The sequence below is a fragment of the Tenebrio molitor genome, chromosome 5 (assembly GCF_963966145.1).
Source record: "Tenebrio molitor chromosome 5, icTenMoli1.1, whole genome shotgun sequence".
Taxonomy (NCBI): domain Eukaryota; kingdom Metazoa; phylum Arthropoda; class Insecta; order Coleoptera; family Tenebrionidae; genus Tenebrio; species Tenebrio molitor.
In genome coordinates, this window is record NC_091050.1 from 18022219 (window position 1) to 18049825 (window position 27607).

Below are 27607 nucleotides of genomic sequence, written 5' to 3' on the forward strand. Positions count from 1 at the left end.
GAAAAAAAATAAAAATTACAGTTTTATAATAATTTCATTAAAATCGAAATTAATTTTGAAGAGAAAATATATTTGTATTGTCAATACCTAGAATATTTCATAAAGCTAATTATACTTTTGTTCTTAAAAATTCTGCTATTTCTTCGTGTCCTTCATCAACGGCCAAATCTAAAGGAGTTTTACCATTCTTATTTTTGTGATTTACATCGGCATCTTTCGAAACTAAGTACTGGACAACCAAAAAATGCCCGTTAGAAGCAGCATCGTGTAAAGGAGTATCACCATCTCCATCAACAACGTGAATTTTGGCACCATTTTCGTACAGAACTTGAACAATTTCTAAAAATCCAGACGCAGCAGCAGAGTACAATCCTGTAGTTCCATGAGAATTGGCAAGGTCTAATTCGGCCTTAGACTCGACCAAAAATTTGACAATGTCTAGATGACCACAGCGTGAAGCACAATATAGAGGTACCGAATTGTCATCTGTTTGTGCATTGACATCGGCTCCAACTTCTATCAAATAATGGACGACGTCGTAGTTTCCGCCATAGCAAGCATAATGTAAGGCGGTAGAAGATTTGTTTGGGTTTTTACCATTGATTTGGGCTAAATTGCTTTCGTGCAGAAATTTTAATATATCCAGGAAACCGCGTTGAGCTGCATAAAAGAAAGCTTTCTGCCATTCACTGTCCAGTTCGTCTTAAAAGGAAGAGATAATTATTTTATTATACACACATTTTGTTAAAATAAACTTACTTTCGACAGTGATTCCGTTGTTATTTCCTGTCGTATTGTCGGTAAATTCTTCAGCAAACAACTTGGCGATTTCTAAATTGTTATTCGCCACAACACTAACTATTGCAGTATCACCAGCAATATTTTTTATAGTTATATCAGCATTAAACACTAAGAGAAGTTTAACAATTTCCACATGACCCATTAGTGCAGCAATATGCAACGGTGTTAAGCGTTCAGATTCTTCAGTAGTATTGATTTCGGCACCCTTTTCGATAAGGTAGCGGGCAGTATCGTAATTACCGTAATGGCAACTATTAAAAAGAGCAGTACGATTATCTCCACTCTTGTGGTTGACATCTGCATCGTTGTCGATCAAATATGTCATGACGGAGATGTGCTGATGTGCCACTGTTAAATTGCTACCATTGGAGCTGGCATAGAAGAGAGCAGTTACTCCTTGATCATCTTTGTCATTAACGTTGGCTCCAGAATTGACCAATAGTTGAACTAAATCTAAATTTTGTGAATAGACGGCATAATGCAGTGCAGTACGACCTGAAATAAAAAAACTATACCCAACTACAAACGTACAGTATTTTTTTTACCTTGATTATCCACTTGATCGATTTTAACTCCAGCTTCGAGAAAAATCTTGCTTTTATTGTACATTCCCAAAGCACAGGTTTTATGCAGAAGGGTCAATCCATCATCATCTTGAGTGGTTATTTCACTACCGGCGGCGAGTAGTAACTTGATGATGTCTTCGTCACTCTTCAAAATGGCTAAGAGAAGTGGTGAAACTCCTTCCGCATTACACACATTTGTTTGACATTTTTTTTCCAAAAGCAAAGCAACAATTTCTTTGTGATTACCGGCACAAGCTAAAAAGAGTAGAGTGAAACCTCGAAAATTTTTACTTTCTGTGTCAGCTCCATTCTTCAACAAGAATTTCACCACTTCAGTATTACCCTCGTTGCTAGCTCTATGCAATAGCGTCCAAGTTTTCTGGTCTGGGGAATCAAGATTCGCTCCCAATTTAACCAGTTGCTCCAAAATAGCCAAGTTTATAATTCCTTCTGAATGTATCCAGTCCATAGCACACATCAATGGAGTTTTTCCGAATACATCGGTAATGTTCAAGTCAGCACCACTCTCTAAAAGAAGTTCTGCATCTTCAATGTTGCCAACTGCAAGACAACTATGCAAAGGTGACTGCTTCATATTGTTCAAAGCATTGATATCAGCTCCATTCTCCAAAAATATTTTTATCAGATTACTGTGTTTCATCTTACAAGCCGCGTGTAATGGTGTACAACCCATTATTTCTTTCTGATTCACGTTAGCACCATTTTGAAGTAATTCCTTAGCACAGTCCTCGCCATTATAGCTAATGTAAATTTTGTCCTGAATTTCTGAATTTTCTCTGAGAATTTCTTGCAATTTCACAACGGTTTCCTTAGTTCCAGACACACAATGAAGTGGTGTGAATCCATTTCCATCTGTTGCATTAACATCAGCTCCATGCCTAACTAAAAGAATCGTACTAAATATGTCACCATGACTCGCAGCGACGTGTAGTGGAGTTGTGCCTTCGCATTTAAGGTTCAAATCAGATCCGGCGTTAATAAGGCATTCTGCAACATTGTATTTGCTACACAATATTGAGTACATCAGAGGAGAGCACTTAAAGTTGTCGACACAGCTGGGATCAGCTCCTGCATCCAACAAAACTTTTACACATTTATTGCTTCCTTCAATCGAAGCACAATGTAAAGATGTTTTTCCGTCTTTAGCCTCTTTAGCATTAACGTTTACACCTCTTTCAAGAAGAAGAGATATACCATCTGGAAAATCTGAACTTGCTGCCCGACACAACAATTCTGCACCGTCCTCAATAGTAGAACCATTGTCCAACAAAAACTTTGCCACCTTGTAATGACCGTTTTGAATACAATAATATAGAGGTGCACGATTTTTATTATCTTTTGCATTGAGGTTCGCACCGTTTTTGACTAGTTCTTGAGCGGATTCAATATTTCCATTATTCGCTGCGAGGTGTAGAGTTGTTACGCCAGTTTTGCTTTTAGCATTAACATCGGCAGAGTTACGGAGAAGAAGTCTGAGCGTTGCTGGTTTCTTCACGGACCAATGTAGTGATGACGATCCATTTGCGTCAAGTCTGTTAACTGAAGCTCCGGCTTCAATCAGTGCAAGTACACAAGCGTCAACACCGTAATAAGAAGCACAATGTAAAGGAGCTAACTGGCATTGAGCGCTGTTCACATCGGCACCAAGTTTGCATAAAATCTGAATTATCTCGGGAAAATTTGATTTCGCTGCTAACGACATTGGACTGCATAGATAGCCTTGGTGGAGTTTACAACACTCGTCAACAACACTTGGATCTGCTTCCATAAGTACCAGAGCGTTTTCTCTGTTTCCCTTTGCTAAAGCTATATGGAGAGGTGTCTGTAACTGCTTTGATTTGATTCTTGTGTCAGCACCATGCTTTAGCAAATACTTTATTATATCAGGACTGCCTAGTTCGCTTGCCACATGTAAAGATGTATATCCGAGAGTTTCACTTTGGAAGTTTAGATCAGGATTGTGCTCCAAAAGAAACGGAATCATTTCTGGACAGTGCTTAACAGCAAAACCTACAACTGTAAGTTCCATCTTTGTAAGATTAATATTGGCGCCTTTTTTGAGCAACAATTTCATAAATTCTTTTCTGTTGTATCTTGCTGAGGCAATCAGGGCTGAAAATCCTTTATCTGAAAATTCGTCAACGTTTGCTCCTACGTTAAGTAATTTTTTAAAACACTCCATTTGGTCTTCAATAACAGCCTCCACTAATGGCGGGTTCTCGTGACCGTTGACTTCAGCACCATTTTCTAGCAGAACGCTAAGAATTTCCTTATTTCCGTGACAAATAGCGGAATTGAGAGTGCTGGAGGCAACTTCACACTCTGTCTTGAGTCCATTCTTGTAAACCGTGCATTTAAGAATTCTGCACACAGCATGTAAATTATTTGATTGTGCAGCGATTTGCAACAAATTGATTTTTTTACATTCTAATTCGTATTCCATGTAAGGTATTTCGTCTACGAGTTGAAAGAGTTCATCGTAGCACAAAAATGTGGCATAGTGTAACAGTGTGGGAATGTGATTATAGTTCAGTAAAAACTCTCTATCGATTAGAACTTTTTTCAATAATAAATTGATTGCACCAACAAAAAGGGCTCGATCAGCGTAGTGAAAAGCATTCCATCCTAATAACAAATCCTGTTCCATAACTTCACAGTTATGATCTAACAAAAAATTGATAATTTGAAAACAAGATGTTTCTTGGCCGTAAATTGTAATAGGAGAATTTATGCACACTATTACCTTTTCCGAAATCTTGCTGACTTCTTGGACATTGTTTTCGATGACACTGACTGGAGGATATGTAGACCCCCAGCTGCAAGCCAGATGTAAAGCACTGCGGCCTGCATTGTCTCGACAGTTTTTAATCTGATCCTCATGTAGTTTCAATGTTTCCAAGTTTCTATACAAAATTGCAAGATGAACGGAACTGTCCTTTGCAAGGATCATGTCAAACATAAATCGGATGTTGCGATGGTTTTCTTGAAACAAGACAACGAGTAAGTTCAGATGGTCTTTGTAATTTTTTGATATCCAGGACGCCGTTAAAAATTCTTCATAAGTTTTGTGAGTAAAAACTGGTATTCCGTAATCGTTGATCCTGACGATTAAACCTAAACTGTCTTCGGTTTCTTCCACTTCGTTCATTAGTTCGTCGCAGTTCAGGTTGAGACTTTGAAACAGTTCTTCCTCAAAGGAAGCCTTCACGGCGGCGATTTCGTACAAGGGCAACTGAGAATCTAAATATTGTTCCTGGATTTGTCGCATGTAATAATTTTCGGGATCGGTTTCTGCTCTTTCGAACAAGATGTTAAATCTAGTACGAATAAACGCGTCGTACATGTCGGTTAAAGTAATGATGAGGACATCGTTCATTTGATCTTCAGGTGTGCGCAGATAAATTTCGACAAACATGTGTATCAGCAGGGGAATGCCTGTGTAGTCGAAGTATCCACAATTTAAATACGCAGAAATATTTTCACTCATTTTTGTAGCAATATGTATTGATTTAATGGGGTCGTATTTCTCTTCTAGATGTTTCAAGATATAGTACCGCTGGTCTTGCTGACTGAACTGTGTTAAAGATAAATTCAATGTGGTGAAGGCAGATTCAAGATTTCCTCTTAAATCAGATCTAGCTGATAACCATTGTGAATATCCTTCAGATGCTAAATTTTTAACAGAATCTATGACTGAATCGGCACAAACTCCGGGTAGTTCGTCGAATCCATCCCACAAGAATATGATTTGTTTCTTTGAAAAATAAATTTCGGCAGTTTTTCTTACGAAAGAGTTGACACTTTCGATTTGCAAAAAATGTTCTAAAATTTCTTTAACGTTGTGTTTCTGTTTAAAGAATTCACTGTGTTCTCCAAGATTGATACTGAGGACCCAAAATTCAGAAGAATATTGCATCTTCAAGAATTGCATCATCACAGATTTGCCCATTCCTGGTTCGGAACAAATAAGATTGATTTTATTACTGAAATGAGTTAACACATCTACATCTTTAACAAAATCGTCTGATTTGAATTCTTCACTGTCCAGTCGATACTTTTGTATTTTCTGGATCCCGCCTCTACTTTCTATCCATTCAACTTTCTCCTTGTCTAGAAAGCGGACGTAGTGACAATTCTTCAAAGGGTTTCTGGAGGATATCTTCTCGAATTGTTCTTCAGTGCAACCACCTCGAGCCAAAATTAAAAACTTATCGTTAATGTCTTCATTGTTCTGTTGAATTTTTTGCAAATAAGACATTTTAAATTGTTTCGGGTTATAGTTGGAAACATTTTCGTTTTGTTTCAAGAAAAGATATTTGTTGACGTCAATAACGTTGATGTTGAATTGTGTGTCTACATTTTCGGTAGTTTCAGAATAACTGACTACAAAGAGATCGTCAACTTCCTCAAATATTTTCGTGCTCAATAAAACTTTCGGTACTTGCCTAGTAGTGTAGTATTTCGGAAAATTCTTCTTACCATCGGATCCTACCACAAAATTGCCATCCAACATGAGAATAATTTCTTCCATTGTGATGCTTTCCGACAACCGTTTGTCTATTTTTACAAATTGATTCAAAAAAATGCTTTCTCTTCCTTGAAGCGAAATTGACAATTGCTCAATTATAAAATCGTAAATATTAGTAAAACTTGTTAAATCCGTCAAATTTCTGAAAATCTTCCAGTCATTAATACCTTCAAAGTTGTAGTTATCTATTAAAATAAACTTTTTGGTGTTTAATTTATTTTTACATAATTTTACTGCTTGCAAAATATGTTCATGTTCAGGAGTGTCCTTGACAATTTTCACAATTAGTGGAACAAGACCAATGTGCCATAACATTACATAAAATCTTTTCAAGGCAATTTGATCGAACTTTTCACTAAAAGCAGAAAGAGGAAGTTCGACATTTTTCTTTAACAGATCACGATTGAGATCGAAAAATATTGTAGATTTATAGCAAAGATATATAGTTCTACAATGTTCTAGTATAATGGTCCAGATTTTATTTAGCACTATGTCAGGCGGTTTTTCGAATGGAATCATGTCAAAAATGCCAAATAATTCGAGCACCAATGAACTCTGTTCTTCTGGGACAGTTGTCAATTCTTCCAAATTCGGAAATTGAATGTGGGGAGTCAAGAGTAGTTCCGCAAGCTTCATTCTTACATCCGTTTTATTGAGTTTTAGACAACCGTACTCTCTTCTGCACCACTGATCAAAATATTTCAGGTAATTGATAACTACACTTGTACTGCAATATTTAAATGTCTTCAGAATCGTGTCGGCAATCAGAGCCTCAAGCTCTTTGGCGTGTTTCTGTCTAGTGTAAAACGAAAACTGTTGGAAAAATTCTTTATCTGGAGAGTCATTTTGAACACATTTTAGTTTGAAATTAATGCCGTTGTCAGTTTCTCCAAGATTTAAAAATTTCTTTTCGAAGTAATCGTCAAACTGTCTTATCAGTAGATCAGAATTGACTTTATTGCCATCAGCAATTGGTTCCAGTCTCATCCAGTTTTCCCCGATTTCTTCATGTTTCTCTAAAACCGAATTGCTGAATAAAATGAAATGGAAATTTTGGAAAGGGGCATTGTAGGAGCTAGATTTGTTGTAATTAGTCTTCACCTCTTTAAATTCTTTACTATACTTCTTCAGACTGAACTTCTTGTTGTTGGTAACTAAGTGGATCTGTGCGATTGGTCTCACAATATGTTTCAGTTGCAACGCGAAGACATGTTGTTCGCCATTTTTTAGTTCAATTTCCATGACCACGTCGTCAAAATCTCCCATGTCTTTGTTGTTGGTAGACATTTTAAAGTCCACTATTTCGTCATTTAGGCTGAAAACGAGGGAGTAATAGGCTGGAATCAGGTATTCGTAGTCTTTTCCGAAATCGGTGGCTTCATAGCGAGGCGTAAATTCCTAAGAATGAATAATTATATAATTATAATGTTATATTTCCACAAATTAATTGAAATTAAGTTTTTGAAGATTTATGAAGTGTTTTGCAATATTGTTTCTAGTTTGATTTAGGAATATCAAATTTTATTAAAGTATTAATGTTTTATTGTAGAGATATTATTAATGATCGATTACATGACTCGTAAAATTGAAGCAGCACATTCAATTCTTCTTAGGGAGTTGTTACATTATAGATAAAAATATGAAGGTCACGAGCTAACATCATTTGACAACTTTGATAATTTTATTTAGGTATTTCTAGTTCAATTAAAAAAGATTCCGACATGTTCAATAAACACAAATCAAAATCTGTAAACTGTGTTAATACCACTTTTGATAAGCTAGTATGACAAATAAATATTTCCCACTTTCGGACATTTCGAGAACATCAAATAGAATAGTATTATGTATATTATATTAACTTGGATAAGTAGCATTAATTGGTAGGTAGGTACTCACTTCGTTCATTGTTGCCTGATGCAAAATGCACTGCAGTGAACGCTCAATCTTCTCTTCTTATGCTAGTTCATTCTGTACACGGCAGGATTGCAGTAATTATTAAAACAGATGTTAACCTCCGCTTTCGAACACAATTTTTTTTAATAATAGATAAGGTACATAATTTGATAAGGTAATTTTATTTGTTTGGTGGCGATGAGTTATCTGTACATTCAGAGTCACTATTTATCGGAAAGGAGATAGATATGAAGAAAGTAAAAATATTTTAAATTTTCTTGTATGCAATAAATTGGTAGATGCAAACTTCATATGAAAAAAATATTCCTACTTTTCCATTTTGAACCCAAATTTTGATTTAAATTAATTTTTTGATAGGCCATCATTTGAATCAGTAGATTTTATCTAAAGAAATAAGTGAATTAGGTCTTTATTTTCTTCTGGATTGACCAATTCCAAGAAGAAGCATCTAAAACAAATTTAATGGTCAATCTTAAAAATAACCTTGTTTTCGTTGTACCTTCTCAATTTAAAATGTTTTGATCAGCTCCGGCCTCCAGAAGAATTTTACAACAACAGTATGAACCAGATTTTGCAACTAAATGCAAGGCTCCCTTCATCAAATATTTGACAACTTCTTCACAACCATTTACGACACCAACATGTAAAGAAGTATTTTCACTTGAATCTTGAACGTCCACTTTGCACGAATGCTCCAATAGCTGAAGCACAATCTCTTTGTGATTACCCTTGACGGCGTAGAAAATTGGAGGAAATCCTTCGCGAGTTTTACTGTCAACATTCATTTCACTGTTTAGGAGATAACTTACAACATCACTATCACCAGCTTTCGCCGCTTTTTGTAAAAGTCTGAATCCATCGTCATCTGGTAAATCAAGATCAGCTCCCAGTTTCTGTAATTTTTTGAGCATTCCTCTGTTTTCAAAACCACCTTTGTGCACCTTTCCCACAGCATATTCCATTGGGGTTTTTCCAAATTCGTCGACAAGGTTTAGTCGAGCACCACTTTTAATGAAAAACTCGGCATCGTCCATTGCTCGAACTGTTTGGTTGTTGCCGTTCAAAGCGTTAATATCTGCATCGTGATTGACGAGCAATTTAATCAGTTCTGAAAATTTCTGAGATGAATCGAGGTGAAGCGGCGTCACGGAATTATTATCATTTTGATTGGAATTTGCTCCTCTCTGTCTCTCTCTCTCACTCACACCTCTGATTTCTACGACTACCTGGCTTTACCGTTACTCTGTTGTCTCTGTTTTCTACCGACTCCCTTTCTACTTTTCTTTGTTACTTTTCTAACTAAAAGTGCAAACGATTCTAGTGATTTTCTACGATAAAGCGCTCTGTTTCTAATTTACAATTCTCGCCCTTTAATTACAAATATGCCACAAATTTGAGAAGAAAAAGGTAAATTAACCTAATGAACATTGATTTGATGGTTCTCTCAATTTGAAACCTGCTAACACCAAATTCATTAATTTTCTTCTGATTTTAACTGGACTCCCCAAATTGTCGAACGAGTAAATTTTGCAATGTTTCTTTTCCCATGAAAACTGTTATCTTTTTGTTGTGTTCGGACCGGGCGCGTACCTGGTTGGCAGATTTCACTTAAGGAATGTGGTACCATTCTTGCCGACAAAGACATCACTAAAATTTACAGCTGACCGGCATTTCCGTTGCAAATGAACGGTATTTAAAACATTTCGTTGAAATTATTTTAAAAATTAAAATTCTTAATTTATCGAACCTATTCGGACCGTCACAGTATATTGAATCTTTCTCAACAGAATGTCGTTTATAATGATTTAGGTAGACTACTTGATCTCTTGGTTGCTGATTACAACTGTGAAGTACATCATGATTTCATGCCTATGTTGATTGAGAGCAGACATTATCCTGCACTGTTCTGTTCCTGTACTATTGAGGTTTCGAAGTCGTTTGCTGCAGGTTAGATTCCGGATGTTGCCGCTTACAATTTTAGGAAGGCTGACTTTGTAGGTTTATATAGAGAACTTATGGGTGTTGATTGGGGGTTCGTATCAGTTTGTGATGATGTTAATGTTATGTGTGAACGTTTCCGTGATTATATTTCTAAGATCCAAGAAAACTTAGTCCGTGATCCTAAGAATTTCTGGGCATTTGTTAACAACAGGAAGGGTCGGAATAGGATTCCTTCCCGTATGAGCAATGGTGGTCATTCTTTAAGCTCATTTTCTTAAATTGTGAATAGTTTTGCCACTCATTTTAAGAATTCCTATGATACTGTGGATCCTCCTGCGAACTTGATAGATGTTCCTGGAAATGCTACATTCCATTTGTATAATGTTTCGGATGCTGATATTTTGGAATCCATTGGATTGCTTAAGTCGGGCCTATGTTCGGGTAATGATGGAATTCCTGCTTTTTTGATTAAAAACTGTAAGTACTTATTTCTCCCTCCCCTTAGTGTTTTGTTCAATTTTATTCTAAGGTCGGGTGAATATCCAATCATGTGGAAGGTTGGACGAGTTTGTCTAATATTTAAGTCTGGAGATAGAAATCTCATCAATAATAATTACCGCCCCGTCACAATTCTGTCTAATGTCTCTAAGTTGTTTGAATCTGTCTTGTAAAGATTTATCTATTCAGATGTTAAGTGTCATATTTCGGAAAGTCAGCATGGTTTTGTCTCTTCGCGTTCTACCATTACGAATCTAGTATGCATTACGATAACAATACTCAGGTTGACGTGATATACACAGACGTTTCGAAGGCTTTTGACAAGCTCAACCACATGCTTCGTAGTAAATTGAGTGCCTTCGGTTTCAGTCCTTCTCTTTTATATCTAATTAAAACATAGATGTATATCTGATAGGGTTCTATACGTTGAGTATATGGGATTCAGTTCGTTTCGCTTTACAGTTAATTCTGGCATTCCACAAGGATCGAATCTTGGTCCTTTGCTTTTCTTGTTGTTTATAAATGGCATTAATGAGATTTTCACCGTTGATTACCTTTTATATGCCGATGACTTAAAGTTATTTTCGAGAATACATAACATGCATGATTGTATAGAACTACAATCGCATGTTGACTTGGTGTCCGATTGGTGCTCAAGAAACAAATTGGTTCTGAATAAGGACAAGTGCATTTCTGTTTCATATTCGCGTAAGCATGACATTTGTCGATTTGATTACAAGATAGACAACCATACTTTTTCTAGTCGTTCTTCCACCAAGGACCTCGGTAGTTGGTTTGATTCCAGGCTGGTTTTTCATGTGCATATTAGTTCTGTTGTTGCTGCATCGTTGAAACTTCTCGGATTTCTATTTAGATCTTGCAATGAGTTTCGTTCCGTCAAATGCTTAACTACGTTCAATTTCTCGCTTGTAAGATCTCGTTTGGAATATGGTTCTATAATATGGTCTCCGTATTATGCGACATATATTAACTCTATTGAATCTGTGCAACGCAAATTTCTAAAGTATCTTTCTTTTAAGGAAGACGGAATTTATCCGCCGATTGGTGTTGATTATGATTTTTTGTGTTCCAAGTTTAATTTTACCCCCTTAAAAGTTAGACGGGTACTTGATACGGTGACTTTCTTCTTTAAATTATTCCACAATAAAGTGGACTGCTCCAGTCTTTTGAGTGGTCCGTGCATCAGCGTTCCTCAGATTTTATCATGATCGCATAGATATTTCCATGTTCCTAGAGCTAATACAAATGTTCTTAATCATTCTCCTTCGTTCAGAATGTGTTCCATGTTTAACTGTTTCAATGATATTTGTGATCTTCATGCTATGCCACTTCCGAGTATACTAGTTGTTATATCGTGTAATTTGGATCGATTGCAACGGCTTACTTGACATGGTTTTTATTCAGTGTTATCTCCCGACATGGGACAGCAGTAATAATTGTAGCTTACTGTTGCTGAACTCTGTTCATATTTTTCTGTTTTAGTCAACTTTTATTTGGACAGTAGTCTGTTAGTTGACTTATTCAATAACAATAATAATAATAATTGCTTATTCTTATTGTCTAGAAAAAATTTCGATTTTACCATTTATAATTTCAGCAACAGGAATAGTACCGCAATCTCTTTTTAAAAATTTAAAAATTTTGGACTTAGAGAACACATTGGTGGTTGAAATTCAAAAAGGTATATTATTATACTCATGTCACATCGTGAGGAAATTCCTTAACATTGACACAGAACATAAAACACAAAAAAGTCAAAATGTGGAGGCGAGACGCCGGTAATTATGTTGATAAGCATTGCACTATTACTTGATAGTATTATCCGTAATAGTGTATGTACTCCGGCAAAATTGCCGTGCCGCCGGGTGGAGGTGGGATACGAAAATTATCTAGAGAGACTTCCAGCGAGTTTACCCTGCGCTAGCTTGCAACCTGCAGTTGCTGCTTATGCCTGAACAGCATTACAACGATTTTGCCCGGAAGGGTTTGTCGTTGAAAACGTTACGGCGTTACCTTCAACTAGCAAACCATTTTATCGGTGGTATGCCGAATTTCGAACAACTAACCATTTAGGTTTACCAGCACCAGGGGAAGAGCTGAAAGCCGTATCAAAAAAACTAACACGGTATAAACCGGTAAACTCCAAATTCATTAGTAGACATTTAGTAAGTGCATTTTCCATTGCAATTGTGTACTCAAGAGATCCTTGCCCATGTGTAAACGGTTTGGATTTTGAGAAGGCCACATTAAAACCAAAAATGTGCCCAAATGGAAAAGGGTAAGCATTGATTTTACATTGTTCTGAATATATGCATTGTTTTATTTTCAGATCGAATGAATCTCTCTCTCTCTCAACTCGATCTAAACAGTTTATTTGAAGAAATAGTACGAGTGTAAAGTTATTTTATATAAATGTAGGTAATTATTTTTGTTAATAGTTTATTTTTCTATGCCTCGCAGTTTTTATACAAATCTCAAACTTTATCTTTATAATCGCCCGTTATTTGTAACAACACTTTATTAAATAAATGTATTTTCACAAATAAACAGCTGTTTCTATAACACATAACTATTTTAATATCCAGTATAGAAATTACTCATTACTTTAATTTTTTTTTTATCTAATTAATAGCCAAATGGTATTGTATCAAAGTTTTCCAGAATAGCTCTTTTGTCATAAACAAAACCAAACATTCGATTTAATGGGATCAATTTTACTTAAAAGATCTTTTTTTGTAATAGACACCGATTGTTTATCGTTTTTTGGTAATAATATAATCAAGGATTTTCTTTTTGCAACCTCGGCGAAGGAAGACTTTTTTTCATTTTCCGAGGTTATTAGTTCTTTATCAATTAATTTATTTAAAATTGCCTTCTGAATTTTGATTTTTTCACTTTGTTGCTCAATTTGTCAACAGAATCACGTAAAGCATCAACTTTGGAAGAACCCTCGATTATAATCGTCACATACAAATTTGAAATTGTTAAATTTACTTAGAACTTTTATGTCAGCCTCATCATATTTTAAGCATTTAACATGATATTTATTATAACAAAAAAGACATTTGAAACATTTGTCCGTTCACTTTCACATAATTTACACACAGGTATTCTGTAAAAACAGAATAGATAGTGTTATCGGAAGATAACCACTACGGTACGACCGACGTACCGACGCAATAATGTAAATTGAGAGATATGATGCTAGATCGTTACATCATACTCACTTTGAGTTACACTCACAATGTACAAAGTGGAAATCAATTTCAAAAATCAGATAAACTGAAGAATAATAACAGTGATACCACGAGAACAGACCACAGCACGACACGCTCATCTCGTTCACTTATTTCTGAAATAAGGCCATTTTTCTTTGATCTAAATTCTAAACCAACACTCATCAAACTCAATGTACCTACACAACTTTATTATAAAATATATATGTATGTTTTTCCAGAATAAGTTCTAAATATTGCATAAATTCTTTTTCCTTTTGGTATTCCTAAATTTTCAATAGATTGACCATTATATCCACTTTTAACATTAAAACTTGGAAAATCAATTAAATAATACACATTTTTAACAACTATTAAAACATCACCTGAAGGCGTTTGATAAACATACTGAGTGACATTAGAAGTGGAACACCAAGAAATAATAGTAGGTAATATCAAATTAATTTTTATACAACATATTAGTCTTGACTCTTGACTCAACGTAAAACTGATTAAAATTTCAGCCTCTTACATCAACCAATAATAATCGAGAAAAAATTAATTATTTGTTTGGCGAATACATTTAAAAATAAGAATACAAACGAATAATTTCAATAAATTATTATCGATATTTTAGACAATATTCTAACTATAATGTGATTTGGAAATAAGTCAGTGTTTTAAATGCTTGGTTAGTGATTTCATGTCAAAAAAGTAAGTAAGCTTTACAGCCCTTTTACAATGGCGTTAACGTTACGTCGATGTTAAAACGTTAATGTTAACGTTAGATCTAATTACATGTATTTTAGTACTTTTTATAAATTATTTCCGTTGGCTAATGTTAGAATGTAACGTTAACAATCCAGAACATTTCTAGAACTAACGTTAACGCTAACAATATCATGCAACATTAATTTTCATCGTAACGTCATTGTGAACGGTCCACAATGAAATACATGTAATTTTGAATTTCTAGATCTAACGTTACCATTAACGTTTTAACATTGACGTAACGTTAACGCCATTGTGTATGGGCCTTTAATAAATCAGTTGTTGTTTAGATTTTTTTTTTAAATACATTATTAATAAACTGATCCCTTATGTTTATGTCTATGTTCTAAGTGGTTATTAAACATGTTGTTTCATTCAATTTTTTTAATGAGCTTATTAATCATTAAAACAGGCATTCGTTACGAAGTTTGTTCAAAGTTTGCTCGACCAGGTTGAGATTTATTGGCAAAAAAATTGCCGTGAATGTCTTAAAAAAATTTGTAGTTTTAGAGAAGAGTTCGAATTATATCGAGTGTGTCAAAAAAGACGGACAGGTGTTTCAGTAGCACAGCATAACAAAGATCCTGATTTTATAGCAAAAACTGTTATGGAGCTTTCAGTTAAAAAAAATCTCAGAAAGTGAAAATGAAAATGGCAGCAACGCAATGGGTAACTAAACACTATGTAGTAGTCATGGTTACATTTTTTCTTCTCTCAGTTGTTGACCAATACATCTTAATAACATTCACACTAGGATGCCTTCTGTTATAAAAATAGCGTACAGCTAAATTTAAAAAAAAAAAACGGGAAATAAAATTTTTCCTAACGTAAATTTGATTTTAAGTATTTGTCACTTAATTGTCTACTTGACAGTACCTTGACAGTATCAAAATTTGTTCTACCAATTTACACCAACTTTTACAATACTCATTTCAGCGAAATAGATAAATGATACTTATCCCACTAATTTTGAGTGGGATAAGAACTTCATTACTTTTCATTTCATTCATTTCATTTCATTTCGTTACCGCACTCAGTGAAATAAATGATTTTAATTACCGCACTCAGTGGGATAAGAATTTACTTATCCCACTGAGTGAGGTAACGAAACTCATTTATCCCACTGAGTGCGGTAATGAAACGCAGTGAGGTAATAATCAATAGATAAGATTTACCTTTTTTTTTTAATTTGGGGCGGTCTTAGATACAATTTTGTGCATAACAAGTGGGCTAAAGCATATTACAGGAAACTCGTGTGATTACAGATGAACTCGGGCTAACGCCCTCGTCATCTGCAATCTTCACACTCGAGTCCTGTAATATTGCTTTCATCCCACTATTTATGTAAATAACTATTGTAATACCAATACCGAATATTTCATAAAATAGTAATGGATTACAATAATTATACTTTTGTTCTTAAAAATTCTGCAATTTCTTCGTTTCCTTCATCAACGGCCAAATCTAAAGGAGTTTTACCATTCTTATTTTTGTGATTTATTTCGGCGTTTTTCCAAACTAAATAATTGACTACCAAAAAATGCCCGTTAAAAGCAGCATCGTGCATAGGAGTATCACCATCTTCATCAACAACATTAATTTTGGCACCACTTTCGTACAGAACAATTTCTAAAAATCCAGACGCAGCAGTAGAGTATAAAATCAATCAAAAATTTGACAATGTCTAGATGGCCACCGCTTGAAGCACAATATAGAGGTACCCAATTATTGTGTGCTTTCCCATTGACATCAACTCCAACTTCTAACAAATAATGGACGACGTCGTAGTTTCCGCCATAGCAAGCATAATGTAAGGCGGTAAAAGAGTTGTCTTGGTCTTTTCCATTGACCTGGATTAAATTGCTTTCGTGGAGAAATTTTAATATACTGTTACCGAGACTGTTACGTTATTAATTACCCTCCCGAAACTGGGCAACCCTGTTACCGCTTACAAATCCGGAATGTTCAGGGGTATAACAAACAGGTCGTAGGCTTTGCTCGGTTTACAATGCGAACCACGAGTATCGTCGACTGAGGCTGAAAAATGGTGAGAACTGCCCGGAGTACGGGAAATGCTACACAACAAATTCGTGGAGAAAGGTTTTTATTTACAGACTGTCACGTGAAATTGTTGTTGTAAGACAAGATTACGATAAAATGAAATGAAACCTAGAAATGTAGAATTCTTATCTAGCACAACTTAACGAAATGATACAATCTGCAAAAAGAAAACTCCACGATCTGAAAAAGAAACCTAACATAATGCTGTCTAATTTTCTCCTACTTTATCCCGGACAAATTATAACGTGAACCCAACGAGCCAATCTTCCGTCACCGTTGACAGCAAGTCGCGAAATTATAAGGGGGTGGAAGGCCGACCCTTTTTCGGAAGCTAGAACGATTACACCGCCCTCCGGTGAGGGTAGGATGTCGAGCTCTTCCTCCTTCCCTTCAGCGAGTTCCGGATTTACTTCATTGATTTTAGTGTTAGAAGTGTTACTTTTTTTCAGTTAGTGAAAAAAAGTTATGATATCATCAACTTTTTTTAACTGCTTGGTTTTAATCCATGAATGAACGATATATACGTATTCTACAAAGAAGTGATTTATCAAGATGAAAATTGAAATAACGATTATAACAATTAGTAACATTAAACCCACCTTTCTTGAGTCCACTAATATCTGTTCACGTGGGAATGAACATCAGTGGTGCAAATGACCTGACCTGTTACTATGACAACTAATATGAAAGTTAATGCCAAATGTGTGCGATTTGCACCACTTCAATCCAACGTGAACAGAATATAGTAATTTCAGGATCTTCATCTGAATCACTCATTTTCACTTTTATTAAAACTGACATAAAACTGACAAATAATTTCATTAAATATAATTATAACGTTTCCTTAGTTACCACAACCGGCCACCACACTTGACACCAAAAGGGAAGCACAAAATTACAGTTAAAATAGGTTTTGATTTATGAAATGTTAAAAATTTTTATAGACAACTCGTGTTAGCGTGCTTTTTTCTCAGCGTGTGGATTATTCAACTCGCCTACGGCTCGTTTAATAATCTTCCACACTTATGAAAAAATGTTGCACTTCTAACACTCGTTGTCTAAATAATTATTTACCAATGATTCCGTTATTATTTCCTGACGTTTTATTATCGGCCAGTTTTTCAGCAAATAACTTGGCGATTTCTAAATTGTTATTCGCCACAACACTCACTAGTGGAGAATTGCCAGAAATATCTTTTCTCCACGACTATTAAAAAATGAATGCATTCTTGCTGGATATTCAACGAAAGAATGATATCAATCCTACGCCCAGTGAGAGAAAATGCTAAAACCCACGGCTGTCAGCCAATCCATCCCTCGTATTTACATTCTCTCACCCGCAGATCGCCAATCGGATGCGTTTGTGAACAATAAGTCGCGCATCGCGTAGCAACCGCTAAATGAGGCACAATTTTAATTGTCAAATAATAAAAGTGAAATTAAATTCAATTTTTGAAGATTTTTTTTCTTGATACAGTCGTGGAGAAAGTATAGTCTTCAACTCGCGTATAATGGCTGTTATTCAATCGGACGATTCCACCACTCGTCTACGACTCGTGTTGGAATTTTCGTCCTTTTGAGTAATAGCGATCATTATCCGCTCGTTGAAGAATGTACTATTATTACATCAGCATTAAACAGTAGGAGAAGTTTAACAATTTCCACATGACCCATAAGTGCAGCGATATGCAACGGTGTTAATCGTTTAGATTCTGTAGTAGTATTGATTTCGGCACCCTTATCGGTAAGGTAGAAGGCAGTATTCGTATAAGGTACTGTAGCGAGCAAAAAAAACCTGGTCGTCAAAATCATGCTTTGACACAACAGAAAATGCTCCATTGTAAAACGGTCGTAAATATCATAACCTATCATCATGTTGTATGACATTAATTGTCATTTTTTTCTAATTTTTTTGACACTTTGTTGACATGGGCGTAATCAGGCAGGGAAAAATTTTCAATTTGTGACAATCTAACCAAATTTTGAAATGACATTGACGACCAGAATTTTTTGCTCGCGACAGTACATAATTTGATAAGGTAATTTTATCTGTTTGGTGACGATAAGTTATCTGTACATTCAGAATCACTCTTTATCAGCAAGGAATTAGATACGAAGAAAATAAAAATATTTTAAATATTATTGTATACAATAAATTGGTAGATTCAAACTTCATATGATGAAAATATTCCTATATGCCGTCGACGATTGTTTTAAACACGCAGCAGGCCAAGATATTTTTTTGTTAGATTGGTGTCAGGTCCTGTCATATGACGTTTCGTTTTTAAATATTCGCATTGTTGTCAATTCCGTCATTAATTTAGTTAATAAGAATTTACCTAGCACTGCCCTACAAATATGTATGTTTCATTTCAATTACAATTTTATGATCATTGTTCCTAATGCGGTCAATTATTTAAAAAATGTAACAACCTGGGAGCAGTGTTCGGTTGAATTATAACCTAAAATAGATTTATCATGGCAAATCACAATACTGCCAACTAAAATGTCAGATTTTCATAGATAGTCCGAATTTGAAACAATCGTGAATGGTATAATACATTTTCCATTTTTAACCAAAATTTTGATTTAAATGGCACTGCAATAAAAATCAATCGTCATAATATTGATTTCATTGTATTTATGTAGTGAGACATCACAACATACCTCATTAATTTTTTGACAAGCCTTAATTTGAATCAAGAGATTTAATCGAACGAAATAAGTGAACTAGGTCCTTGTTTTCTTCTGGATTGACCAATTCCAAGGGAGAAGCATCTAAAACAAATGTAATGGTAAATCTTAAAAATCCACTTATTTTCGTCGTACCTTCACAATTTAAAATGTCTTGGTTAGCTCCTGCCTCCAGCAGAATTTTACAAGAACCGTACGAACCAGATTTTGCAGCTAAATGCAAGACTGTGTTGCCACTGTTGTTTTGGTCATTGACATTACAACCTGCCTTCAGCAAATATTTGACAATTTCTTGACAACCATTTGCAACAGCAATATGTAGTAGAGTATTTCCACTTGAATCTTGAACGTTTACCTTGCACGAATGCTCCAATAGTTGAAGCACAATCTCTTTGTGATTGCCATAGACGGCGTAGAAAATTGGAGGAAGTCCTTCGCGAGTTTCACTGTCAACATCCACTTCACTGTTTAGAAGATAACTGACAACATCACTGTCACCAGCTTTCGACGCTTTGTGTAAAAGTCTGAATCCATCGTCGTCTGGTAAATCAAGATCAGCTCCCAGTTTCTGTAATTTTTTGAGCACACCTCCATTTTCAAAACCACCTTTGTGCACCTTTCCCAAGGCATACTCCGTTGGAGTTTTTCCAAATTCATCGACAAGGTCCAGTCGAGCACCACTTTTTATAAGAAACTCAGCATCGTCCATTGCTTCAACTTCACAAGATAAGTGAAGAGGTGTTTGGTTGTTGCTGTTCAAACTGTTGACATTTGCGCCGTTGTTAACGAGCAGTTTAATCAGTTCAGAAAATTTCTGAGATGAAGCGAGATGAAGTGGAGTCACAGAATTATTATCCTTTTGATTGGGATTCGCTCCTCTTGAGATTAGTTCTTTGGCACAGTCCAAATTGTTGTAGTTGATTTGGAATTTTGAAGATTTAGACTTGTGCATACTGAAGAAATGTTCCAAAAAGAAAGGGTCTGTGCTGCATTCATGAAGAAGATACAGCAGGGTAATGTCGTTTTCGGCTGCATAGTGAAGAGGTGCGCGTCCATTTTCTGCAAGGATGTTGACATCAGCTCCGCTGTCAGCCACAAGAATTGTGCTAAATATGTCTCCGAAAACTGTAGCTACATGAAGAGCGCTTAGTGATCCAAATATATGCTCGGGGTTGGCGCCACTGTCAAGAAGAATCTTCAAAATGTCAGTTCTACCGAATAAAAGTGAAGACATCAGTGGCGTAACACTTGACACTCGACCAAATTTTCCCGGAGAGTTGGGGTCTCCTCCTCTTTCGAGCAAAACCTTGACACCTCTTTCCGATTTTGTGGAAGCATAGTGCAAGGCGGTTTTATTCCGACTGTCAAGAGAATTGATTTCAACTCCACAATCTAGTATCAGAGAGACACACTCCGGAAGATCAAGCTTAGCAGCTTGGCAAAGTAGTTCTGCACCATCTTCAATAGTAGAACTACGCTTTAGAAGAAATTTTGCAATACTACTATTTTTTCTTAAAATTGAATAGTACAAAGCTGTTTTACCGCGATCATCCTTGATATTTACGTCTGCTTCTCTTTCTACCAGTTCTTCGACAGTTTCCAACTTGTCGTGAACCACAGCATGATGTAGAGCTGTCAAGCCAGATCTATTTCGAAAGTTTACATCTGCGCCATTGTCTAGAAGAATTCTAACAGCCGAGATGTTGTCGACGGAACAGACCAAAGCAGTCACTCCATCTTCACTGACCTGATCTATTGCAGCCCCAGCGTTGACCAAAGCGAGGAGGCAAGAGTCGAGACCTTGACTCCCGGAGAAGTGGAGTGGCGGGATGCCATTAGTAGAGGTGCAAACATCGGCGCCACATTCTGCTAGAAGTTTAATGACTTCAGGGAAATCTTCCATTGCTGCAAGACACATGGGTGTTAGTGCGGGTTGGTCGTTGTCGTCTAAACTATAATCATTGACGACACTTGGATCAGCTTTGATCAGTTCTATCGCGGCTTGTTTTTTCCCATTGCTCAGTGCCACATGGAGAGGTGTCAAGTGTCGTTTTGATTTGATTGTAGGATCAGCTCCGTGTTGCAACAAGCATTTTATTATGTCTATATCGTCAACTTCGCAAGCATAGTGTAAAGCCGTGTAGCCCAAATCTTTGCAGCGATGGTTGATGTCAGGTTTGTAACGTAAGAGAAGTTGGACCAAGTTGAGTTGGTTTTGTCCCACTGCATGATCTAGCGCTGTCAAGTCTTTGTACGAACAGTTGACGTCAGCTCCACTTTGAAGAAGCAACAACGCTATGTCTAGCTGATTCGTCAAGATTGCTGCTACAAGAGGTCTCAGTCCTTCAATCGTCATTTCGTTAACGTTCGCTCCTACTTCTATCAGTTTTTCGCAGCAGATTTTGTTGCCGTTGTAAGAAGCTACAACAAGCGGTGATGTCTTGTGACCATTTGGTCTAGCTCCTTTCTCCAAGAGAAGATTTATCATGTCCAAATTTCCGGTAGCAGTCGCGGAACTTAGAGGATTACCAGCAAAGCGACTCTGTTTGTTTACCACGTCTTGGTAGTGTTGAAGAGTTAACAGTCGCGACACGTAAGGTAGATTATCACCTTCGACAGCAACTTGAAGCAAAGTGCTTCGTCCAGATTCAAACTGATACTCAACGTAAGGAATATCGTCGATGAGTTCTACTAAATTGTTGTAGAAAAAAACTGTCGAATAACTGAGAATCGTAGGAATGTGATTGAAAATTTGTAGTGAATTAAGAGAAATGTGATCATATTTGACGAGTTGATTGAGAGCTGCAAGACACAGTGACTCATCTGCATACTGAAACGCACTCCAATTAAGCAATTTGTCTTGGTCCAAAGGATGACACTTGTGTTCTAACAAGAAAAGCAACATTTTCAAGAAACTCTCGTCTTCCTCTTCAATGCAGTTGACAGTCTCTCCAACTATAAAAATTTCACCTGGAATGGCTGGATAAAAAGGGTTCTCGTCAATTTCTACTTCTTGGAAAAAGTCATAATCAGGCAAAATTTTTTTAAAAGAATTGAACGATGTATGTTTATAGACCCTTTGGTAGACGCCAATTTCTGTAGAACTAGTTATGGTTTTAACTAGCGGATGTCTTCGTCCCCAAGAACAAGCCAGGTGAAGAACACTTCTGCCAGCAGCATCTCTACAATCCACGATTTCGTCCTCGTGCTCTTCCAGTATGTCTAAATTTCGATACAAAACAGCAAGATGTACCGATGAATTTTTGGCAAGAAGCATGTCAAACATTAGTCTCGTATTGCTGTAATCCCTTTTGAACAGAAGTAAAATCAAGTTTCTGTGGTTGTGGTAGTTTCGGGACAACCACAACGCTGCTAAAAATTCTTGGTAGCTCTTGTGAATAAAAACCGGTTTCTTGTCGCTCCTGACTCCGACTATCAATCCTAGAATGTCTTCGCTTTCTGACAACTCTTCTAAAAGGGAGTCACAGTCGAGGTGTAGATTAGACAAGACCTCTTCATCGAATAACGCTTTCAGTGCTGCGCTTTCATATTGAGGCAACATTCGATTTCTAAATTGATCTCTAAATTCTTGCATGTCATAATTTTCCAAATCTGCATCTGCTTTCTTGAAGAGATAGTCGAATTTTCCTTCAATAAATTCTTCATACGTGTCTGTTAAGGAGACCAGTTGTAGTTCACTCGGTTCTGCTAAATTCCTTTTAAAAATTTCCACCATCATGTGTATTTGAAGAGGAACTCCTGAATAATCCAAATATCCACAGCGCAACGACTTTGTAATGCCATCATTTACTTTATGAACAATTTGTTTGACTTCTTCTTCATTCTCATTTTCTTCTTTTAGTGTACTGTATACGTAGTTATATTGATCATCTTGACTGAACTTAGTCAAAGTCAAGGCTAAAGTGTTGAACGCACTTTCCAGACAATCCTTCAAACTTTCTCTGGAAAATATCCATTGCCAGTGCCCATTTGTAGCAAGAGTCTTAATTATTGTGATAATTGTTTCTGCATAAGTGTGCGACATTTCGTCGAAGCTATCCCACAAAAATAAAATTTTCTTTTTTAGGTAAAAACTTTTTACGATTTGCTTAATGAAACCGTCATTGCTTTGACTAGTCAAAAAATACTCTATAGTTTCGTCGACTGTGTGATTCTCCTTGAGAAACTTGACGTGCTCGTTTAAATTAACTGTAACAACCCAATAACTTGAAGGACAACTTAATTTTAAAGTGTCCACCAAAACAGATTTACCCATTCCAGGTCCAGCACAAAGAATGTTGAGCTTGTTGTCAAAATAAGACAACATTTCTTGATCTCTCACGAAGTTGTCAGGACTGTAGTTGTAGTTTAATTGATAAGGACGAATATTGTCAATGCTTCCACCAGACCGAATCCACTCTACTTTTCTATCGTCAACCAAACGCACATAGTGACAATTTTTGTCTTCATTCATCGAACAGATTTGTTCGAACTGGTCTGTTGTACAAGTATCGATAACAATCACAAACTTGTCAACATTTTTATCTTGGCTCCGGCGAGAACTTGAGAATAATGGTTTTGGGACTCTCCTGTTCATGTTTCTGCTTCGGTCCAGTAACAGATATTTGTTCAGATCAACAGTGTTAACTCCTTCTAACTTCATTTTTATGATTTCAGTGTTGTCCGCACAAACGACCACAAACAAATCGTCTACTTCTTTAAGTGCGTCTATGTTGATCAAAATTTTTGGCACAAATCTGGTCACGTAATGTTTGGGAAAAATCTTTTTGTCGTCACTGTCAAGGACAAAGCTGTCATCTAACATTAACATGATCTCTTTAAATGAAATGATTTGCGGAAGAGTGGCATCGCTTGCTAGAAATTGCTTGAGAGAGATGCGAGGTCTTCCTTGAAGAGAAACTGAAAGCTGTTCGGTGACTTTTTGATAGATATCTTCGCAACTTAACAAATCGTCAAGGCTTGTAAACGTTTTCCAGTCGCAGTCAGAAGGTAAACTCTTTCTGGAAAAAATAATACACTTTTTGATTTCTTCCTTGTTTCTAGTTAATTCCAGCATTTTCCACACGTTTGCATCAAATTCATCAATCTTCAGAAGCAGAGGTTTTAGATTGGAGTGCCATAACGTCAAATACAGCTTCTTCAGTGTTGTTTCGTTGAAAACTTCACTTTGAGCTGCGATTGGCATTTGACGTGTGTTCTGCTGGAAGTATTTGTTCTGCTGGAAGTATCGTTTTTGGTAAACACCAGAAATTGGATTGGTCCACCTGGATGAAATATCCTGGAATGGTTGTAATAATGCTGCCCAAATTTTATTCAGTACAGTTTCTGACTCATCCTTCACAAGGACAATATCAAAATTTGCAAAAATCTTAGAAAGAATCTCAATTTTATCTTCGCAAGGATATTTCAAATTGTCTGTACAAGGTTCTGGAATGTACGTTGTGAGCAAGAGTTCTGCAAGCTTTAATCTCACATCTTGTTTGGTGAGTTTGATGTGCCCAAAATCCCCTCTGCACCAATAGCTGAAGAAGTTCATGTAACTAGTTACAGCACTGGGATCACATTTCGGAAAATTGTTTAAAATCAGCTTGGCTATCGAAGATTCGACTTCCTTGGCATTCTTCTGTTGCGTGTAGAATACAAATTGTTGAAAAAACTGCTGATCAGGTGAGTCTTGTTCTTCAGACTTGAATTTGTAAATAAAATCGTTGTTGTCATCATACAAACCCAGTCTTCGTCCAAGAGAGTGATAACATTTTTTGATTAGAATGTCAGATTCAATTCTTCTATCGTTCGCGACCGGTTCCAGTTTCTTCCAGTTTTCGTCGATCTCTTCAAATTTCTCCAAAGTTGAATTGGTGTACAGGACGAAGTGAAAATTTTTAAATGGGGTGCCACAACAGTCGAATTTTGGGTGTGAAGCTTTGATGGTATTGAATTCTTGGCCGTATTTCTTCAAACCAAATCTTTTATTCTTTGTAACTAAAGTAACCTGTGCAATAGGTCTTGCAACGTGTTTCAACTGGACCACAACAACGTGTTCTTCACCGTTGACGAGTTCAATTTCAATAACTGCATCGTCGAAATCCCCGAAGTTTTTGTTGTTGGTTGAAATTCTGAATTCAGCTATTTTGTCGTTGAGGCTCAGAATTAAAGCAAAATAAGCGGCTACGAGGTATTCGTAGTCTTTCCCAAAGTCTATGGCCTCTTGTCTGGAGGCAAACGTCTGCAAACAGACAGATTTTTATGTCTTTTGAGTTACAAATGATTCATCAATTTTATGTCGGATTGACATAAACTCGAGTATAAAACAGCCTTTCACTTGACCCTGAGATTGAGATTTTAAATAAATAAAGAGATAACGTGCTCAACGTACTGGCTTATTATTTTGCTTTTTTATCGCTTTTTACACAATATTCTTTATTGTTGGTGCATTATTTCCGTATTTTGCAACATTTGTAAAACTTACCTGATCAGCCATTTTCACATAACTTGCACATACCCACAGCACCTACAGGAATCGATTTCGTTGTATTTTAGATAAACTGATAACATTTGAATAAATACAGAATATTTTTTACCGATAAAGCAAACTGCGAATTATTGTTCAATATTCGATTATGAATGAAGATACAAAATACTTTTTACAATGCTGTTTAGAGAAGCCGCCGCAAATCAGCACTCCATAGAACTGTTTCGATGTTATCGAAAATTTGAGACTTCGATTTGCACAACTAAAAAATACCATCTTTAAAATTCGAGTAGACATTTTGGAAGAGTTGTAAGCTTGGATTCCTCACAAATGTACCTAGTCAGATAACGGCACCAGTTTTTGAAAATGTTTTGGATAATATGAAGAGACGAGTGGTTTTGTGCTTTTGGCAGAAGGGATGTGCGCATTTCCTTTAACATTTTGACTTTGACATTTTACTTTAGCTTTGTACCTTTGAAACAAACTTTTCACACAAGATGCAAATTAATTTGTAATTCGACGTGTATGCAACCAGCCTTGCAAAAAAGCTGCGAATTGATGTTGGTTTCTGTAAACAGAGCTACACTGTGAACAAATATCTTGTAATAGTTATTTTTGTTACAAATACCTAAAACATTGTTTTTGCGGACGAATCGTTGCAGATGAATTACGAAATTTCTCTTGCGATCACGGTAAAGTTGTTCAAAAAAGAGCAACCGTAAATAAAAACTTGTAGCTTAGCCATAGCAACAAGTTTGTTTTGTTGATTTATTCATTCTGTCATTAAAAAAAAAAACAGAAAAGTTTTTAAACTGCTTCAAAATTCTGAAGATATTTCTAAAAAGGCTAAAGACATTGAACTGGGTTTACTTCCAGCAAAATCGCGTGCAGAAAAGAAAATAACGGGGTAGTGCTTATAAACGAAGATGCGTCACTATATTCAGTGCAATTCTGTTTCCAAATAGTTATAATATGGATCGTTACATTGAAAATTGGTTGTTTTAAATATTTTTTTAAAAATTAGAAAATCACTTCCGAATCAAAATTTAAAAAAATCAAGTTAATTTAGCAAATATATACTTGTAGAGATCATCAACTTGCTTTAAGAAATCAGCAAGCTCTTTAAAAATTATTTTAAAAAATCGATCGTTAAAATAACGATCGCTAAATCATAACAATGTGTAAATGGAATCGCACAGATTATCTCCAAAAAAGTAAGTAATTTTTAAATACTTTGAGATTAAAACCTTCTTTACTTGCTCATGTAGAAATAATACAGGGTTATTTACGAGTAATAATGCGCCCGACAGAATAAAAAATCCAACCCACACTACATTTCCGAAAAAAGCTGGCTACTGAAATTTAAATGTCCGGCTTTTTTTGAAAATGTACCTGTATACATACTGTTTTATTGTCATGGCAATTTTTCGGGAATGAATCCGGAAAAGATTCATTTTACGGATTCAAATGAATCCGTAAAATGGCAATTTTGGAGAGCGTGTACCAAAAAACATATATTGAAAATAGACAAATTTGGAAATCGTCTTCGAAATTCGGCAGGATAATTCCATTTCCAGTTTCAAATTTTCGGTTTCTGAAGTACCTACTACAGTGGTTTCAAATGTATTTTTTTATTATAAAAATATACGGCATCTGTCAAACAAAATCGAAAATAACTCGCTAACATTACGACCTGAGTTATAAGTAAATTCAAAGAAGACTTGGAAGAAAATATTTTTTAAACATACTGTATAAATCTCTTGGAAAAGCTTGTTTGTATTATAGGGGAAATTAACTTTTTTACGTAATATGTATACATTTTGTAAGTTATAAAGGGGCCAAACAGTTATAGAGGGTATTTCACGAGTGGTAATGAGCGTGGCGGAATTGAAAATGCAACCCACAATACATTTCCAAAGTAACGTAGCTATTTTAAATATCGATTTTTTTTTTAAATAAAATTATGAATCCATGATGGCTTTGCTTCCAATCATTTTATTTGTCACAACTGACATTTACGAAAAAGTTAAGATACGACGATTAAAATGTATTGGAACGATGAGAAAACAGACATGATCCTGAT

General features: G+C 35.8%; 3 protein-coding genes across 7 annotated transcripts in view; 1 reads left to right on the forward strand and 2 right to left on the reverse strand.

The window, feature by feature from the left end:
* Positions 1 to 49: 49 nt before the first annotated feature.
* On the reverse strand, positions 50 to 12181 carry LOC138130927 (uncharacterized). Of its 2 annotated transcripts, XM_069047635.1 has the most exons (6): positions 8640 to 12181; positions 8330 to 8531; positions 7813 to 8278; positions 1347 to 7314; positions 760 to 1296; positions 50 to 702 (listed from the first exon to the last, which is right to left on the reverse strand). In XM_069047635.1, the coding sequence occupies exons 3-6, from the start codon at positions 7819 to 7821 to the stop codon at positions 110 to 112; spliced, it is 7107 nt and encodes a 2368-aa protein (XP_068903736.1). In that variant the 5' UTR covers positions 7822 to 8278; positions 8330 to 8531; positions 8640 to 12181; the 3' UTR covers positions 50 to 109. The 2 variants fall into 2 exon arrangements, with proteins under 2 accessions (XP_068903736.1, XP_068903737.1); XM_069047636.1 differs by lacking the exons at positions 7813 to 8278; positions 8330 to 8531; positions 8640 to 12181 and having other exon boundaries at positions 1347 to 6932; positions 7018 to 7157.
* A 5860-nt stretch (positions 12182 to 18041) lies between these two features.
* On the reverse strand, positions 18042 to 25748 carry LOC138130928 (uncharacterized). 4 transcript variants are annotated; one of them, XM_069047641.1, is made up of 4 exons: positions 25522 to 25748; positions 19167 to 25278; positions 19005 to 19115; positions 18042 to 18936 (listed from the first exon to the last, which is right to left on the reverse strand). In XM_069047641.1, the coding sequence occupies exons 1-3, from the start codon at positions 25531 to 25533 to the stop codon at positions 19027 to 19029; spliced, it is 6213 nt and encodes a 2070-aa protein (XP_068903742.1). In that variant the 5' UTR covers positions 25534 to 25748; the 3' UTR covers positions 18042 to 18936; positions 19005 to 19026. The 4 variants fall into 4 exon arrangements, with proteins under 4 accessions (XP_068903742.1, XP_068903739.1, XP_068903741.1 ...); XM_069047638.1 differs by having other exon boundaries at positions 19005 to 25278; XM_069047640.1 differs by lacking the exon at positions 18042 to 18936 and having other exon boundaries at positions 18959 to 19115.
* Positions 24599 to 27607, forward strand: part of LOC138130934 (uncharacterized) — a 53902-nt gene continuing 50893 nt past the window's right edge. The window contains exon 1 of the mRNA XM_069047649.1: positions 24599 to 24719. The gene's annotated coding sequence lies outside the window, so the exon portion shown is untranslated. The remainder of the gene's footprint in view (positions 24720 to 27607) is intronic.

Coding starts and splice junctions, on each gene's coding strand:
- LOC138130927 (XM_069047635.1), bottom strand. Junction 1,297..1,346: donor CGATCAAGTGGATAATCAAG/GTAAAAAAAATA, acceptor TTTTTATTTCAG/GTCGTACTGCACTGCATTAT. Junction 703..759: donor CAACGGAATCACTGTCGAAA/GTAAGTTTATTT, acceptor CTTCCTTTTAAG/ACGAACTGGACAGTGAATGG.